General features: G+C 59.9%; 2 protein-coding genes and 1 pseudogene across 2 annotated transcripts in view; 2 read left to right on the plus strand and 1 right to left on the minus strand.

Annotated features, from left to right (window-relative positions):
• UCKL1 (uridine-cytidine kinase 1 like 1) overlaps window positions 1-16,963 on the plus strand; it is a 179,119-nt gene that overhangs the window by 51,742 nt on the left and 110,414 nt on the right. The gene's annotated exons all lie outside the window — the stretch shown is intronic.
• LOC138728341 (ammonium transporter Rh type B pseudogene) lies at window positions 3,290-4,998 on the plus strand (annotated as a pseudogene).
• On the minus strand, window positions 10,127-16,419 carry C18H20orf204 (chromosome 18 C20orf204 homolog). Its single transcript, XM_069871620.1, has 5 exons — window positions 16,348-16,419; window positions 12,874-13,008; window positions 12,611-12,673; window positions 12,359-12,511; window positions 10,127-11,028 (listed from the first exon to the last, which is right to left on the minus strand). The coding sequence occupies exons 1-5, from the start codon at window positions 16,348-16,350 to the stop codon at window positions 10,873-10,875; spliced, it is 510 nt and encodes a 169-aa protein (XP_069727721.1). The 5' UTR covers window positions 16,351-16,419; the 3' UTR covers window positions 10,127-10,872.

The raw sequence follows: 16,963 nt of genomic DNA on the forward strand, positions 1-16,963 counted from the left end.
GCTCTGTAGGGTTGAAATCAGAGCTCTGTAGGGATGAAACCAGAGCTCCCGCTCCCTCCTGCCCCGCAGCAGGGACCCAGCGCCCAGCCCCAGGTGCCTGCACATCGGTGGGGGCACCCAACCTTCTCCAGCCAACCCCAACCCAGCGTGGCCACAGGATCCATCTCTGGTTGGGCTGAGCATCCTCTCCTCGCCAGGAGCCCTCGGCTGACGCAGGAAGGTCAGACAAGATGATCAGAACAATCCTCCTGGTCTCCAGCGCCCGGGATTCAGATCCATGTACTTATATGGCCTGCAAAACACGGTGGGAGCACGACCAGTGTCTGGAAATCCAGATATGACTAGATCCCTTCATTAGTAATTTCTTCTACATGACTTTCTAGACCATAGGGATTTGTTAAATTTGCAGGAGTGTTTTCTCACAGTGCCACGGACTAGCTGTTGCCAGCGTATATTGGCTTGGATCTGTCAGATCCTGTTGCCTTATATGACCCTCGGTTAATTCAGCTTTTCTTTGTATCCAGCCCTCAGCGGGGAACTCCTCGAGCAGTCTCAGCAAGGATCATGCTAAAATGGTTCCCCAGCCCTTCTGCCATAAAACAACTGCCCACACAGTGAAATGGGGACGGGGGGTGGAATTCAATGGTCCCCTCCCCATCACCCCAGCTCTCACCAGATGCTTCCTCCATCCCAGCTCCTTCAGTGCCGAAGGAAAATTCTCCATGCTTGGAAAACATTCTGGAAGGAACTGGATCTCCACCCCTACACCAGATCCCCATTGCCAGGATGGACCCTACATCCCACCAACGCACCCTGCACGATGGGGTTAATCATTCGCAGCTCCAGGGGTGCTCCAGGGCTGGGGGACTTTCACCTTCCTGGGGACCTCTTGAAACTTCAGCCTTCATTTATTGGTGCCATAAAGGTTATTTTTTAATCCGCACCCCAGCAGGGCTCCCCCATCTCTGCACCAGGGTGTTTGGCATGGGGAGAACTTGGGCATCACTGGTCTTTTCACCTCATCTGGTTTGGGAAGCAGAAAGGCTAAACAGGGTGGACTTTTTCCCAAGGGAAGGGGATGGAGGTACCCAATGGCTCAGCAAAGGAACGTGGTGGTTGGTCCCTGTCTCTGTTCGTGCCCACATGCCGGCACAGCTCAGCCCTGCGAGGGATGTGGCAGAGCAGGAGATCTTGGCAAGAGGGATGTGAGGGGCTGCAGGTCACGAGGGAGCCCTTGCATTGGTTTCTGCCCCTCTGGGAGCTCAGATAAGCCACCCAAATCCCTGAGTGCTGCCAGAGCAAGATTTCCAGGTGGAAAAGGGCACGTGTCAAAGCATGTCCCGCTGAGCGTGCAACTTCTTATCACCCGCAGATGGAGATAAGGAGCTGTGTCACCTCCTGGAACATGGCTGTCCCTGAGCACTCAGCCCAGCTCCGCACCACAACTTCCCTGTGTGCTCCCTTTGCTTCTATTGATCTTCCAAGCCGAGTCTGGTGAGGGCATCCCTGCCCCTTGCCAGAGGTGATGGTCAGATCCAGGATGGCTTTTACATCCCGAACTTCCCAACACAATGCTTGTCCTCTCCAGCAGATCTGGCAGCACTGATATGCTCCAGAACACACCTCCTCCTCTTCCTCACAGGAGAAACTTTGCAATCTTTAAAGTGCTCTGCTTTAAAGATCTGTTCAAAAGCTTTGAACCCCACCCTTGCTCACGTGTAGCTCCCTTCTTCAGCTTGGGCCAAAATGCTTCCTCCAAGTCTTTAAGAGCAGCCCAATTCCTTCATTTCAGGAGTGCTGCCTGCTCCTAGCATCACCGTGGTGTTTTATCTCACCCGCTCTCAACCAAAGAGGTTTTACTGTGCCCAGCTGCCCCCTTGGAAGTCCTTTTGGTAGGTGGTGCAGCTGGTGTAGCAGGCAGAGAGTTCCAAGTGAGGGATTGGAGGCTGAAATCACCTTTCTTTGCCTTTTTTTATAGCAGCAAGAGGTGGGGAGGCTCTGTCTTCACCCACCTCCACTGCCCCGGTGGAGGTAGGAGTCAGCAGCAGCTGTGGGCAGTGGGGTCGGGCTGTGCTCCTTGTGAAGGCACAGACAGGAGCGATGGGGTCATCCTGCCTACCCACCCCATCCCATCCCATTCCATCTCATCCCATCCCATCCCATCCTATCCCATCCCATCCCATCCCATCCCATCCCTCGCCAGCCTGGGGATACGAGAAAGAGATATACGGCACCACAGAGACCCCAATCCTACATTTCCTTGGGCAAGGGGTCCCTGTAGGAGCATCTGCTGCCTTTAGCATCACCAGCCACGCAGCAGGGACATGTTACGAGCAGACAAACCATCCCGCAAACCCCCAGAGCTCTCACCACCCCTCCACTGCCGTTGGCCATGGCTTGGCCACAACACAACCCCTCCTCGACCCCCAGAGGTGCTGCCTTCAAAGCACCATCTCCTCCTATACGTTGTCCTCATTTCCAGCATCTTTGGGTTGAAAAATGGCCGGGGAGGGTTTGGCAGAGGAGCCTCGCGCAGATTATTCAACAATTGTTTCCCATTTTGCGCCCTCGCCTGCCTCATCCTCCAGTAACAATGACGAAGAGCGGCGCGGAGCCAGCGCCCGCGGCAGGGGTGTTGAGATCAGGGACAGCACAAAAATATCTTCTCTCTGGAACAAATATTTACCAACCCTTCTGCCTTTTGTTCTTGTGGTTCTCATATATTATTTTTTTTTATTCCCAGACATTCACTGGCAAAATGTCACACTAAGCAGCAACCCAGAAACTTCGGGGTAGCTGCTTGGCTCCTCTGGGCTTTGTTTTTCTCGCGCGCTAATTGTTAATGAATTTCCAGCCATTCAAGCCGACGCAAACCTGTGAGAAAATGATCTTTTCGGCCTTGATTCTGGAGTTTTGCAAAATCCAGGCAGTTGCGGAGCAAAACATGCATCATCCAACAGCTTGGAGTGGTGGCGGTGCTGCAGCTGTCCCTGGGTGGGATGCAGCAGAGCCAGAGCGGGAACCGGGGGGGGTTCTGAGCTCCCAGCATCGCTCCTGGGGCTTTAGCAGCACGGTCCCTGCTCCTCAGAGCAGTTAAATGGGGGTGCGTGGCATTGTACCCTCATCCCTGGCCAGCTCCTTGCAGATTTTCCTTCTTCCCCTATGCCCCACGGCTGGATTTTCTTGTTTTCCTTCGAAACCATAAACTCCCTCATGTCCACTTTTTATGGTGGTCAAACAAGAGCACGTGGGCAATTTATGGGCGTTGTGTTTGAAGAAGGGAGGGGGAAAAACCTCCTCTTCTGGCACAGAAACTTCCATCTTTGGTTAAAAATTAACCGTGGGCATAAAACCTCCACGTAGAAGTGAGCAGAGCTCACCCTGTGGGTGCTCCAGGGCTGTCACCCCGTGCCCAGCTACCCCACCAGTCACCATCCCCTTCTGTTCACCCCAGGATGGCTGTGCTACCCTCCACCCGCCCCCGGCGCCTCCTGCCTCTCTCCCTGGGCCTTTTCCAGGGTGCTCTGCTCCTCTTCTTCATCTTCTTCGTCACCTACGATGAGCCCTCAGTGCAGGTGGAGAATGCCAACTTGATGGCCAACCGGCTCCACAGCATCTATCCCATCTTCCAGGACATCCAGGTGATGCTGGTGGTGGGACTGGGGCTTCTGTTATCATTCCTGCCCCGCTATGGCCTCAGTGCCCTCACCCACAATTTCCTCCTGCTCAACTTCTCCATGCAATGGGCTCTAGTGCTGCAGGGCTTGCTCCATCACTTCCAACATGGTCGGGTCCACCTGGATCTCCACGATGTCCTTATTGCTGAGTTTGCTGCCGTGACAGTGCTCATCTCCGTAGGAGCCATCCTGGGGAGGACCAGCCCCTGCCAGCTCCTCGTTGTGGCTGCCTGCGAAGTCCCTGTCTACCTCGCTAGCGAGTGGGTCATCATCACCTGGCTGGGTGTTCTCGACGTCGGGGGAACCATCACAATCCATGTCTTCTCCTGCTATTTTGGCCTTGGCTTGTCCAAGGCTCTATTTGGGGCGACACGGCAGCCGATACACCCCAAGGAGACCCCAACGCGCCACTCCGACCTGCTGTCCCTGGTGGGGACGCTCATCCTCTGGGTTTTCTGGCCCAGCTTCGTGGCCGTCCTCTGCCAACCAGGAGATGCCCAGCACCGTGCCATCATGAACACCCTCCTGGCCATGAGTGCCAGCGCCGTGACCACCGTGGTGGTCTCCAGCCTGCTGGACAAGGACGGCAAGCTCAGCCCTGGCCACCTGCAGAACGGCAGCCTGGCTGGCGGGGTGGCCATCGGCGTGGTGGCCGACATGGCTATGCCGCCGGTGGCCGCTCTCGCCCTGGGAAGCATCTCAGCTGTTGCGTGCATCCTCGGCTTCAGGTTTTTGACCCCATTCCTGGCAAAGAAGCTTGTACTCCAGGACCAGGGTGGCATCCACAACCTCCACGGTTTGCCTGGCATCATCGGCGCTGCAGCCAGCGTCGTAGTCATCCTGGTGACATCCAAGGACACCACCGAGCCCCGCTTCTCCCAGGGGTCTCTTGTCAAAGGCAATGCCAGCGAGGTGCTGGGGGGCCCGTGGGGGGACCGTGGGGCGGGCAGGCAGGGGCTGTGCCAGGCAGCGGGGCTGGCAGTGGCCGTCGGTGCCTCGCTGCTGGCCGGGCTGCTCACCGGCACCGCGCTGCGGCTGCCCTGCCTGGCCCGGCCGCCCAAGCAGCTCTGCTTTGAGGACTCATTGTATTTTAACATCCAGGATGGGGCTGAGAGCCCAGAGCTGGCTGGCACTGCCGAGGAGGGAGCCCTGGCTCCAACGGAGAAGATTTAGGCACTGGGGTGGGGCGAGGGCTGGGGCAAATGGCTCGGGGCTTGTCCTGTCCTTGGTGGGGAGCAGCAGGCAGGAGATGCTGCCCGTGCCCATCCCCAGCCTCACACCCGGCTCCAGCCACCAAGGATGCTGGCAGGGCTGGGGCAACACGATGACATGGGTTCCTCCTCCATCCTCACACCCTGCAGCTGCGAACCCCCTCGTCTGCCCGAGCTGCTCCCAGGATCACCCCATCCCCAGCAAAAACACAGAGAAACAGCCTGCACGGGGTGTCTCACCCAGGCTGCCTTGCACACCCTGGCTAATCCGAACAGCCACAGGGCATCAGCATCGGTGGCATCACCCACAGCCGGCAGCACCCGGCAAGGGCTGCTGGCTCACCAGGGCTCTGGCCACGGCATCAGGCTGGGGACTCGGCATCCACTGCCCAGAGAGTGGGAACGCAGCAGTTGGGTGAGGCAAGATGAACTGAGCTGGCCCCAAGCGAAGGATTCGATAGCCAGCGCTGGGCAGTCTACTCTCCAGGATACACCGCAAAGCGAGGTGCTGGCTTCTCTTACCAGCGGTGCAGCAGGCGATGATGAGGACTAAGCTCGAGCACAGCAAAGGCTCTCGGAGAGAGCTGGGATGCAGGAGGCACCCACACCCCACAGCAGCCTCATCCCACCCTGCAGCTGGATCCAAGAAAGCTCTGCCAACCTCCGGGGATGCTGGTGGGGACCGAGGGAGAGCAGTGGTCCCCTCCCACCACAGCGAGGACAAAGCCTGTGGTCCATTGCTTGCATGCGGCAAACTGCGAGCGCGGGGCCGCATCCTGCCCAGGGAGCGAGGGCTGTGATTCACATCCCCCTCCATGAGTCACTGCTGCCCCTGCACCATGGCGGATCCCGCTGCTGCCGAGACAATGTCACGATGCTCGCTGGCTCCCGAGGGGGTCGAGGCAACTGAACCCCTAGTGCTGGCCATAGAATTGGGAGCTTTCGGCACGGTTGGGGGTCCCCAACCTCGATCTGGTGGGATTGGGGCTGGATCCCCTCCACCCGGCGCAGCCCCAGGCGCAGCCACACCAAGAGGGAGCGAGGCTGGGGAATTTGCCCTCCAATAATCACAAACAGGCTCGGGAGCCCGGGCGTGTTTGGTTAATTGTTAGAATAAAATATTGCTGAGCTCTGACAAAGGAATCCTGCCCCGCAGCCCCGCGCGGCCGAACAATGGGTCCCGGTGCTGGATGCCATGGGCTGAGCAGAGGGGCCGGGGGCCACAGCGGTGGGGGGCAGCCTGGTCCCCCCCGGACCCTGGCCGAGCCACGGTGGCCCTCCGGCTCCTCGGCAGCTCACCGTGGATGTGCCTTGTGCCAGTGTCGGGAGGCGTCGCACGCCCACTCACCAGCATGGAGCAGAAATCGGGTCCATCCAGACCCCTCGCTTCTGCCTGGCATTGAGAGCCACGGAGCCAGCACCCGCCTGCGCAGCTGTGAGGCCACTGGGGCCTGGGGCGGCAGAGTGAACTCGTGCTCCTGCTGAGCCTGGCATCCCTTCCCCGCTGGCTTCCCCACCGTGCCAGGGCCGGACAGCTCCAATCCCTGGCTCTGGCTTGAGTTCCAGCTCTGGGAGCAGGGAGGAGGGTGCACAGGGTGGTGGCAGCGGGGGCTGCAGCCACCACCTCGGCAGGTGGCCGCGGAGAGGAATCCCATGCACACCCCCATGCACGTGCGTGCACACAGCAAAACCCCTCACGTGCACCCACGCACACACTCGTACATGCACGCACACACGTGATAACACAAGTGCTCCCATGCACGCACCCCAAACCACACTCATACACCCATGCACACCCCCATACGTGCACCCATACGTACATGCGCACAGAGGTACCTGCATCCACACAGACACATGCACGCACAGCCCGCGAAGCCCGTGCTGGGGGAGGAGGCAGGAGAGCAGGGCAGAGCTGCTTTCCAGCATCACCCAGTGCTTCCCAGCGAGCGCACAGGCTCCCACCGAGCAGCCTGCAGCACCCAGCAGGGGAGCAGAGAGGGAGAGCACCCAGAGCTGGGTCCGGGTGCGCTCTGCCTCTTGGCTGGCATGTCCTGGCACGGGCACCCTGGCACAATCTGCTTGGCAGATGCCTCCAAAACCAGTAACAGGCCCAGAAAACAGAGGGATCAGCACTTTCGTGCTGCCAAAGGGGCTCGGGCACACAGCATCCCATGGCCAGGGATGGCAGAATCCACCTGGGCCACAGCACCACTCTGTGCAGCCCCATTCCTGGCCATCCCCATCCCCTGGGACCCTCACCCTCTAGCTGGAGCCGGGCAGTGATGCCGCCGGGTGTGCAGCTCCGCGCCCAGCTCTCTGCTGCTCCTCCAAACCAGCCGCTCTCCAAAGGACAGAGCCATAAAATATTCAGCAGAGCCCCTAGCGTTTATCACACTGTAAATCTGGGCTTTCAACAGCTTTATGATGCTGCAGGGAGATGGGAGAGAACAAAAACGCTGCTCTGCTTCGTCAGACACCGCCTGTGTGTGCCAGTGCCCCCAGCGCTGGGGCTGCCAGGGGAGCGGCCCCCAGCCCTGCTTGGAGAGGGGGATGAGGACCAAAGTGGGGGGCTCGTGTGGGCAAGGGACCCCCCTCTCACCGGCCAGGGGGGCTGCAGTCTCCCTGAGATGGTGGTGGCTCTGGGATAGCTGCATTTCAGTGGGATGGTGATAGTGCAAAGGGGCTAAACGTGCCTTCAGCATCGGCTCAGCGGATATACAGCAGCCACCATCCCCGGCACCATCCTTGGGCATGGTCCCTCAGCACAGTGCTCCATCACGCTGTGATCTGCTGCCTCCCAGCTCAGCCCACGGCCGGGTTGGGATGCAGCACGCTGGTCCTGGTAAGAAGCACCAATCCCCCTCCCCACTAACCCCCATGTCCCGGCAGGTCCCTTGCTGCGATTGCAAAACAAGCTGTTTGCCCAGCGCCCAGATGCATCTGGCAAGGCGATGGGCTGGCGGCACATGGCACAGGGCTGAGGGCAAGGCGAGCAAGCCCCCACCCCGCGCAGCCCCTCGTGCTCTCACACACAGGTGGCAGCCTTTGCACTCACGCCCCGTCCTGTGCCCAGGCGTGCCCGGGGCATCCCGGCACCCGCCTCATCCACGCTCCTTGCGCAAGCGAGGTGGGGGCTGGCGGGGAGCCGGGCGGTTGCCAAGCGGCTGGCACAGAGCAGGGGGGGCCAGGGCAGCAGCGGCTGCTGGAGCCACATCAGAGTGGCCCCCCCGGAGCAGCCGGGAGCGTGCGGTGCTGCCCTCGAAGGAAATGCGCTCACTCCCATGTGCTGCACACTTGGGTTTGCCTCGCTTCTATTTTTATTTGACTTTTCAGGGCCTGTTTCCTTTTTCCGGCTGTTTTTGCTGTGATTCCACCGTCGCTTCGACCTCGCTTTTCCCCTCCCTCCCTTTAGCCTCTTCCTTCACTCTTTCCTTCCTTTCCATGCATTCATTCCTGCCACCTCACCGGGCTCCCTCTCCCCCTGTTCCCGCAGCCAGTGCTCACAACGAGCTCACGGGGAGCTTGTGGTGAGCATGCCAAAGCCCGTAACCCTCCCAAACACCAGCTCACGCCTCCCACCATGGCTTGGGTGCCAAATCCACAGCACCAGGCACAACCTCCCCTTCCCCTGCCTGCTAAGGCAGCCGGGGTGAGATGCTGGGATGATGCACACGGCGATTGCCTTGATGCCAGGGTGATGCACAAGGCAATTTCCCAGATGTTGGGGTGATGCACACAGCGATCGCCCAGCTCGGCAGCAGCTGCAGCCGTTGCCCTTCCCCGTTGCCACCTGCAAGCGATGGGTACAGGGCCCTTATTGCTCCGTTTTCTCCGCGTCAGCAGAGACGAGGAGCGACTTTGCTCCAGCCTTGACGCAGAAGGAGGCAGTGAGTCACCCTGTCCCAAGCCACCGTCCCGCTCACGCTGGGCACGAGCCACCACATCCCACCAGGGCATCGCGGTCGTTCTGGCCGTGCCAGGGTGCGGGAATCATGGCACAGCACGGCGGGGACAACCGCAGTGCCCCGACAGGACCCTCAGCCCCAGCCCGGGGACATCAAGCATCAATAGGGCTATTTCGGGATGCTGGCAGGATGTGGGGGTGGTGGTTGGGATAAAACGGGGAGTAAGAAAATGCAAACCAGTGCAAAACCCCCCTGGAAGCAGCAGAAAGAGCAGGAGGGAAAGAAGGCTGTGAGGAGGCTGAGGAGGAGGATGGAGCTGGGAGGAAGCAGCTCAGGCATGGTGGGGCTGGCCAGGGAGGAGTGTGGCACACTGCAGCTCCGGGAGGGCTTTGGCATCGGGATGAACCGCGGCTCCCCACATGGGTTCCGCTGCTGGCGCCAGCCTGCCCCATGGCACGCAGACAGCGTCTCCAGGGGCCGCTGGCCTGATCCTGCGAAACACGCAGGACCCCACAAGAGCAGCAGCCCCAGCCTGCAGCCCCCTGCCCTCACATCCAAACCCGGGGTCTCCGTCCTGCCCCATCAAACCAGGAGGCCCATCCTGCACCCGACTAAACCCCAGTGGGACTTCTCCTACCCCTCCTGGCACTGCACCCCGCTAGGCTCCTCTCCCAGCCCAAATCCCAGCGACAGGGGGGGAGCAAGGACCCCTGAGCATCCCCTGCTCTTTCCCCCTGCATCACCCCCTTATCGCAGCCGGCCGCATGAACCCCCCAGAGAAACCCCCAGGGAAAGGTGTCCCCATCCTCTCCAGGGCTCATGGCTTGCCAGCAGCACCCACTGCTCCCCCCACCCCTGGGACCTGGGTGTCCCCATCCTGGGGGGGCTGTGGTCCAGGCAGCTGCATGTCCCAGGCCGGGGGACCCGCGGCTCCGCTCAGCGCACGCAGCCCACTGCTGCCACCTCGTGTCCTCCCCAGCCGTCCCCGCAGCCACCCGGCTGAGAGGTCCACCAGGCTGGAGAGAGGCTGGGGAAACTGAGGCAGGGGTGCAGCGTCAGCCCTTCCACCCCAGCCGCTGCTCCAGCAGGGGGAACGGCGTCCCAGAAAAGCAGCTTCTGCAGCAAGGACCTGTCCTCTGCCACCCATGCACCAGCAGAAGTGTGCAGGATGGGGCCCCTTGGGCTGGGGACGCAGGCACAGCGGACACGATGCCACCATGCCCAGCGCTGCTGCAAGCTCCTTCCCAGGCTTGTACAGCCCCTGCACCATGACCAGCATCATCCTCAACACGAGAGCCCCTGGGTCACCAGATGAAGCATCCAGAAGGTTCCCAGGGGAGGGGAAGTTTTATTTCTGGCTTACCAGAGAATTTGCCACCCATTGGCGGAGCAGGGGTGCCGGCAGAGTAGGGTGACAAGGGTGGCTGCACCCAACACCACATCCCTCCAGGCTCAGTGCTCCACCGGGGTGCTGGGGCACCCACCGAGCTGGGTCCGTGGCGCTGCCCACCCCAGAGGTGCCTTGACCTCGAGCCCCCACAGCTGCCTGGGTTTTTGTTCTTTATTAACAGCTCCCCAGAGGATGCACCCAGGTTTTCTGTCTGTCATGGGTGCCCAGCTGCTCTCTCTGTCCCAGCAGTGCAAGGGGGACGCATGTTCCTCCCCACAGCCCAGCCACCCTCAGAGCCTTGCAAGGCGTGCAGCGACCCCATTCCCAGCGAAGCCCTCAGAGCCACAGCCCCACGTGTCCTCTTTCTGCCCCAAAAAGCAACCGTTGTCCCCAGGGAAGCAGCAGGTGATGCGGGGCCAGGAGCATCACAGAAATCCAATGCTTCACCTCCTTTTTTCAGCACTTCCCCTTCTTCTCCCAAGGTTCCTGGTGTTCCAGCTTCCCACTGCTGCCATCCCACCAACCTGGCAGCCCCACCACGGGTGAGGGGGACCACTTGGAACAGAAGGATGAGTCCAACTCGTCCACCCACCAGTAGCCACTCTGCTACCTTCAGGGTTGAATTTGTCCCTGGTTTCCAAACCAGATTCTGGTACAGCGCATCCCTCCGGCGTGTGGTAAGGACGTCCCTATGAATCCTGCAAGCCACGGTGGGGTGTGTGCAGGGCGTAGAGCTTCTCCCAGCAGGTCACCAGCCTCTCCACCTTCCTCCTGATCTCCCGCAGCTGCTTCCTCCTGCGGCTGAGTCCCCTCTGCCGGGGCTGTGCTGGGATGTGCAGTGGGCTCTGCACGTCAAGGGAGCAGAAACAACCCACCACCGGCACAAAGGCATTAGTCAGGGGGACAAAAGCCACCCCCCCAGCACCAAGTATGCACCTGGGACATCCCACCCTGCACACATGGGGTTTGCACGAGCAAATCATAGAATTGTCATAGAATGGAAAATACCTTTGAGATCACCAACTCCGACTATACCTGTCCACTAAATCATATCCCAGAGCACCTCATCTACCCATCTTTTAAACCCCATCAGGGATGGCAACTCCACCACCTCCTTGGGCAGCCTCTGCCAATGCCTGAGAAGACTTTCTGTGAAGAAATTCTTCCTAACGTCCAATCTAAACTTCCCCTGATGCAGCTTAAGGCTATTCCCTCTTGTCATATCACTGATCACTTGGGAGAAGACACCAACACCACACTCTCTGCAACCTCCTTTTGTGTAGAGAGCAATGAGGTCTCCCCTCAGCCTCCTCTTCTCCAGGCTAAACAACCTCAGCTCTCTCAGCTGCTCCTCATAAGACTCGTTCTCCAGCCCCTTCACCAGCTTCGTTGCTTTTCTCTGGACGTGCTCCAGGACCTCAATGTCTTTGTTATAGTGAGGGGCCCAAAACTGGACACACAAAGCTGCAACCTGGGGTGGCCAAACCAGCCACAGCCATGCCAAGGACAGCTCTGACAGCGCATCCACAGGCAGGGCAGATGGCCAAGGTCAGTCTGTGGAGCAGCAGCACCTCCAGCCCACACCAGGAAAGCCCAGGCAGGGTCAGCCCCAGCCAATTCCCATGGCAGCGATGGGGAGGATGCGCCCAGTGCCGTGCCAGAGCCAGGCAGAGCTGGGGAGCCAGCACTTCACTGCCCTGCGCTTTCCCCTCTTGTTAATGAGTTGCTGGTGGCTGCTGTAGGGACCCTCCAGGCTGGATTTCCCCCTCAGAGCCTCAGGGATGCGGGAGAGCCCAGACCAGATGGGGAGAAACTCCTGTTCCTACCTCTGAGCACCCAGGTGCAAAAGCACCACTGAGTGCACCCACCCTGGGTCGAGCACCCCACTGGGATGAGGCTCTGCGCTCCTTTCAGCCACAGCGTCACAGCACGGGTGGACAAACCCACTCGGGAACTGGTGATTATAAACACACCAGTCAGTCCCTCACTGCTGGATTTCCCTCCCTGGCCAGTTTAAAGCTCACTGGGCCACCAGCATCCCCTGGGCGCAGCCCCAGCACGGACTCTCAGCCCCTGGGGCAGCCAGGAGAGCGCATGAGGGCAATCTCTGACCTCAGCCCTGGTGCTGGGGAACTGGGAGCCACTGGGGTGACTGGGAAGGGGCAGGGCTCCCACCTTGCTGATTTTCCTGCAGTTCTCTCTGAGCACGAAGTCAGTGTTTCTGGTCACCTTTGACACTGCCAGCTCCTCGGGGCCACGCAGGGCGCCGGCCGCCACCTCCCGGAGGGACATGCTGATGTTGTAGATGGAGAGCAGGATCTTCTGGTCCTGGAGAGGAGAGAAACCCCAGGTGGGAAGAGGGATTTGACAGCTCCGCCAGGGGCTCAGCCCACAGGATGCCCAAGCCCTGCATCCCTTGATGCTCACCTTGTTCGAGCGACAAGCCAGCCCGCCCCTCCCGCTCCTGTCCGCCGACCCACTCAGGTTTTTCTGGAGAAATAAAGCAAGGAGATCAGGCCCCAAAACATCGGTGCTTCCCACATGAGGCAGGAATCGCCCATTTAAACACCCTGTTCTCCCCAGTAATGCTAGCAAAGCAGCCATCCCCATCCCACAGCGTGGCTTCATCCAGCTCGGCAGCATCCCCAGAGTGGGATTCGGGGCCCTGGCAGATCCCCCTCCCCGCTCACCAGGTTCTGGATCTCGTGGAAGATGACAGCTCGGTACTGCCGGAGGATTTTGGCGATGCTGCACCTCTTGCCTCTGCTCAGCACAGCAACGAGGAGGAGGAACAGAACAGCGCAGGAGAGCACCCGGGGGAGAATCTGTGCAGGAAAGGGCTCAGTGTCAGCTGAGGGGAAGACAGGGCTGAAGGGATGCTCCAGGCTCTGCCTTCATCCCCTCATCACAAACTTTCATCAGACCTGTTCTCCCCTCGGCAGGTGCGGCAGGTGCAGGAGGGAGAGACACTGCCTCCTCTCCCACAGGACAATCCCCAAGCCTGACTGTCTTCTTTTGGAACAAAGCTCTTCAGAAACTGCTCCAGCTTCAGCCCAGTCCAGGCAGCACTGCCCACACCGAGTTCTCTGCAGTGCCAGCAGCCAGGTACACAGCAAAGAGATGCAGCAGGGACCTTCGTGGGTCTATAGGGTCTGACCCCAAGCTCTCTGCACCAATAGAGTCCCCAGTATCTCCCCAGCTTGTGGTATTTCAACCAAACAGCTATCAAGAGGAGCAGAAAAGGACATGCCCTGCTCTTTGGAGAGGAGCTGAAGGCAGGGAGCCACCTGGTTCGCTGCCAGCAAACCTTCACAGCTTGACATGAGTGGTTTCAAGTCCCCTTGGAAGGATGCTCTCCGCACCTTCACAAACTGCACAGCACAGACACAGTTATGCAGCATTTTTCCAGCTCCCCCGCAGCCCCTGCTCATCCCAGGCTCAGGTGCCCTCACACAGGAGCCAAACAGAAGCAGCACAAGCACCTGCTTTCACCAAGTGCACTCACAGCTCCAAGCTTTCCCGGCAGCCCCACGCTGGCCCCGGGATACAGGGGAAACCCAAGCACTGACATCTGAGCTGGCAGGAAGGAGATGGAGAGGGTGGCGGGACCCTCTGAGGGATGAGTCCCAGGGCTTTGAAGAAAAGCCAGCACAACCTCAGGTGACCGAGGATATTCAAGCAGTCCCACAGCAGCAGGGCGAGGATGGGAAGCCTGATGCACGCACAGCGTCTGCCAGGAAAGCAGCCTGACAGCTCTCATCTCTGCATCGCTGAGCAGTGGCACAGTGCTGAGGCACCGCAGTGCTTCTCTCGCCTCCTGCTTTCAGGAGAAGCCCCCTCTGATTCCCCCCAGTTTCTCTCCCCCCTCCCCCTCTGCAGGTGTCAGGTCTGGGCAGGCAGAAAGCATCCCAGCTTCTTCCAAATATGCAACCCCTGTGCGACAGCCAAAGTGCGACTGAGGAGGAGGGGGGGGCAGGCAGCTCTACCTGCTGCCAGCACCTGCCTGCCCCAAGGCCCAGCTCCCATCTCAGCACGTTCGCTGCCATCCCAGCCATGTCTGGCTCACAGAGAAACAAGAAGGAAAAAGTTCCCTTGCTGAAGCTGAAGTCTGAGCTCAAGTAGACACCATCCATCCTGCCCTTTAGAGGGAAACTGGAGGGTTTGTTGGCAAAATCTGCATCCACTCCATGCTGTTCACCCAGTCACACGCTGGTTTTGGCTCCAAAGGGTGAGGAAAAGTTTCCCCACCCTCCTGCAGCCCAGCAGGAGGGATGAGGGCTTAATGCAAGGTGAAATCCAACACTCCACAAGACCAGGAATGCATAGATACAGGCGTCATCTTGGAGCAGAAGCACGTTGTGAGGAGATGAGCAAATCCACATGCAACTGGTACCAATCCCACTGGGCTCTTCAGCTTCCTTAACTGCCACGTGCTTTCCAGTAGAGCCGTGCTGGGCCCTGTCCAGGGTTTGGGAAGGGCAAGGAAGAGCCTCCCTGTGCCGCTGGCTTTGTCCTCTGCAAACCCACAGGGAGGTCTCACCCTGGAGGTGATTCAGCAGCGCCGAGGAGAAAATCCTCAGGGACACCAAAGGAAACCGTTGCTTCCATGAGGACACCCTGTCCAAAGTCTAAGGGTTGCTCTCGGGAAGCCTCCGCCGCCGCGAAGACAAGGCCATGCAATTTTACTGTTCAACTGGGAATGATTTCCCTGAAGCGCCTTATTAAACAACTGGGAGCAAACCATTTGCAGCATTTCCAGGCAGTCGAGCCTAGCACAGGACTCTCAGTCCTTAGTAGGGGAGAAAGCACAGCCTGGAGTTCAAAAAGCTCAGGGAGCAGCAGGGACAGGAGCTCAGAGGACGCTGTAGGAGCTTCCCAGCACCCCCAGAGAGAGCAGGGAAGCAGCGGTGCCAAGAGAGGGATGCAGGGGAGAGAAGAAGCCAGCAAACCCCAGCCCTGGCTATTGCTTCCTACCCTTCAGGATGCAGAAAGAGAAGCTCAGCAGCTGATTTGGAGCAATTCCTTCTCCCCCTGCTCCACCCCCGCAGCACGCAGGGCAGCTCTGGGAGCAGCCAGGGGAGCGTGGGTGCAGGACCTGGCAGGGGAAGCTAATCTCTTCCTCTGCTCTAATCCTCCAGCAAATACACGGAGATAAGGGAAATCACCATCATTGATAGAGCAGCTCCTGGTGGCACTCGCGTGAGCCTCGGCTGCCCAAGCGACGTAGGGCAAAGCTGCCCGGGAGCCCCACTGGGGTCCCCAGCTCCTTCCAGATGGACGGAACCTGTCTCAAACACCCTTGTACGAGGACCTTGCCAGCACCTGCATGGACAGACCCTCTGTTCTCTTGCACAGGACCAGCCCAGGTCCAAACCCTATCTGGCCACAGCAGCTTGATCCCACCTGGACCAGCCCTCCCAACCACACCAAAGACCTTTCCCCACCAGCTCCCACCTCCAACCTTATTGTTGACCCAACCCAGCGCTGTTTTTCTTCATCCAAACTCTTTTCCGAGTCCAGCTGGCCCCATCTCCACCAGCCCAAGCCCCTTTCCCAGCTGGATCAGCCCCTTCCCAGCCGGTCCAAGCCCCATCCCAGGAGAACCAGCCACATCCTGATGGGTCCCAGCCCTGTCCTGGCCCCTGCAAATCCCATCCCGGGGGAGCTGACCCCATCCTGGCATGCGGGGTGGGAGTGGGAGCCCCCTGTGCAGGGAATGGACTGGGAGAAAGGGGAAAAGGGAGGTGGAGGGGGAAAAAAGGGGGGGAAAAGGAGAGGGGGAGGAAAAACAGGGGGAAAAAGGAGAGGGGGAGGAAAAACGGGGAAAAAGGAGAGGGGGAACGGGGGAAAAGGAGAGGGGGAGGAAAAACGAGAGGGGGAAAAATGGGGGGATGAGACAGGGAAAAGGAGGGGGGTAAAAAGGGGGGGGGAAAGGAGAGAAAAAGGAGAGGGGGAAAAAAGGGGGGAAGGAAGAGGGTAAAGGGAGGGAAAAGGAAAGGGGATTTTAAAAGGGGGAAAAAAAGGAGAGCGGGGGAAAGGGCAGGAAAAAGGAGAATGGGCAGGGGCAAGGGGAGAGGGAAGGGGCAGAGGGAGGGAAGAGAAGGGGGGAAGGGGCCGAAGCGGAGGCGGTAGGAGGGGAAGGGGCAGCGGTGCCGAGCACTCACCATGGGGCCCCGCGGCGGCTCCCGGGGAGCCCGGCCCCCTCCGCTCCGCCGGGGCCGCGGTTTGAACTTGGCTCCACGGTGGGAGGGGACGGGACACGGCGGCCACACCGCCAGCCCGGCCCCGGCATCGCCCCCGGCTGCCCGGGACAGCGGGGGAGGCACCGGCCCCCGCCGGGGAACGGCTCCTGGTCCCGGTTCTGCCCCCGGGAACCGGGTCCTAGAAACCAGACCCGGTCCCAGCTGCAAGGGACAGGTCCTGCTCCTGCTCCAGGGAACGGGTCCTACTTCCCACTGCAGGGGACAGGGTCTAGGTCCTGTTCCTGGCTGTGGGAACCAGTCCTGGTCCCAGCTCCAGGGAATAGGTTCGGGTTCCAGCTCCAGGGAACCGGTCCTGCCTTTGGTTGTGGGAGACTGATCCTGCTTCTGCTCGAGGGAACTGAGTCCTGGTCCCAAGAATGGATCGCACACTCCTGGTCCTGCACTCAGTGAGCAGCGGTGGCCAAAGGGTCAGGGTAGGAGAGGGTCCCTCTACCCTGAAGAGCCCGAATGGCCAGCACCCCACAGCCTCACCCACCGGAGATCCAAGCCGATGCACATCCCCAAGCTGGAGCAGGGC

Source organism: Phaenicophaeus curvirostris, chromosome 18, assembly GCF_032191515.1.
Source record: "Phaenicophaeus curvirostris isolate KB17595 chromosome 18, BPBGC_Pcur_1.0, whole genome shotgun sequence".
NCBI lineage: Eukaryota > Metazoa > Chordata > Aves > Cuculiformes > Cuculidae > Phaenicophaeus > Phaenicophaeus curvirostris.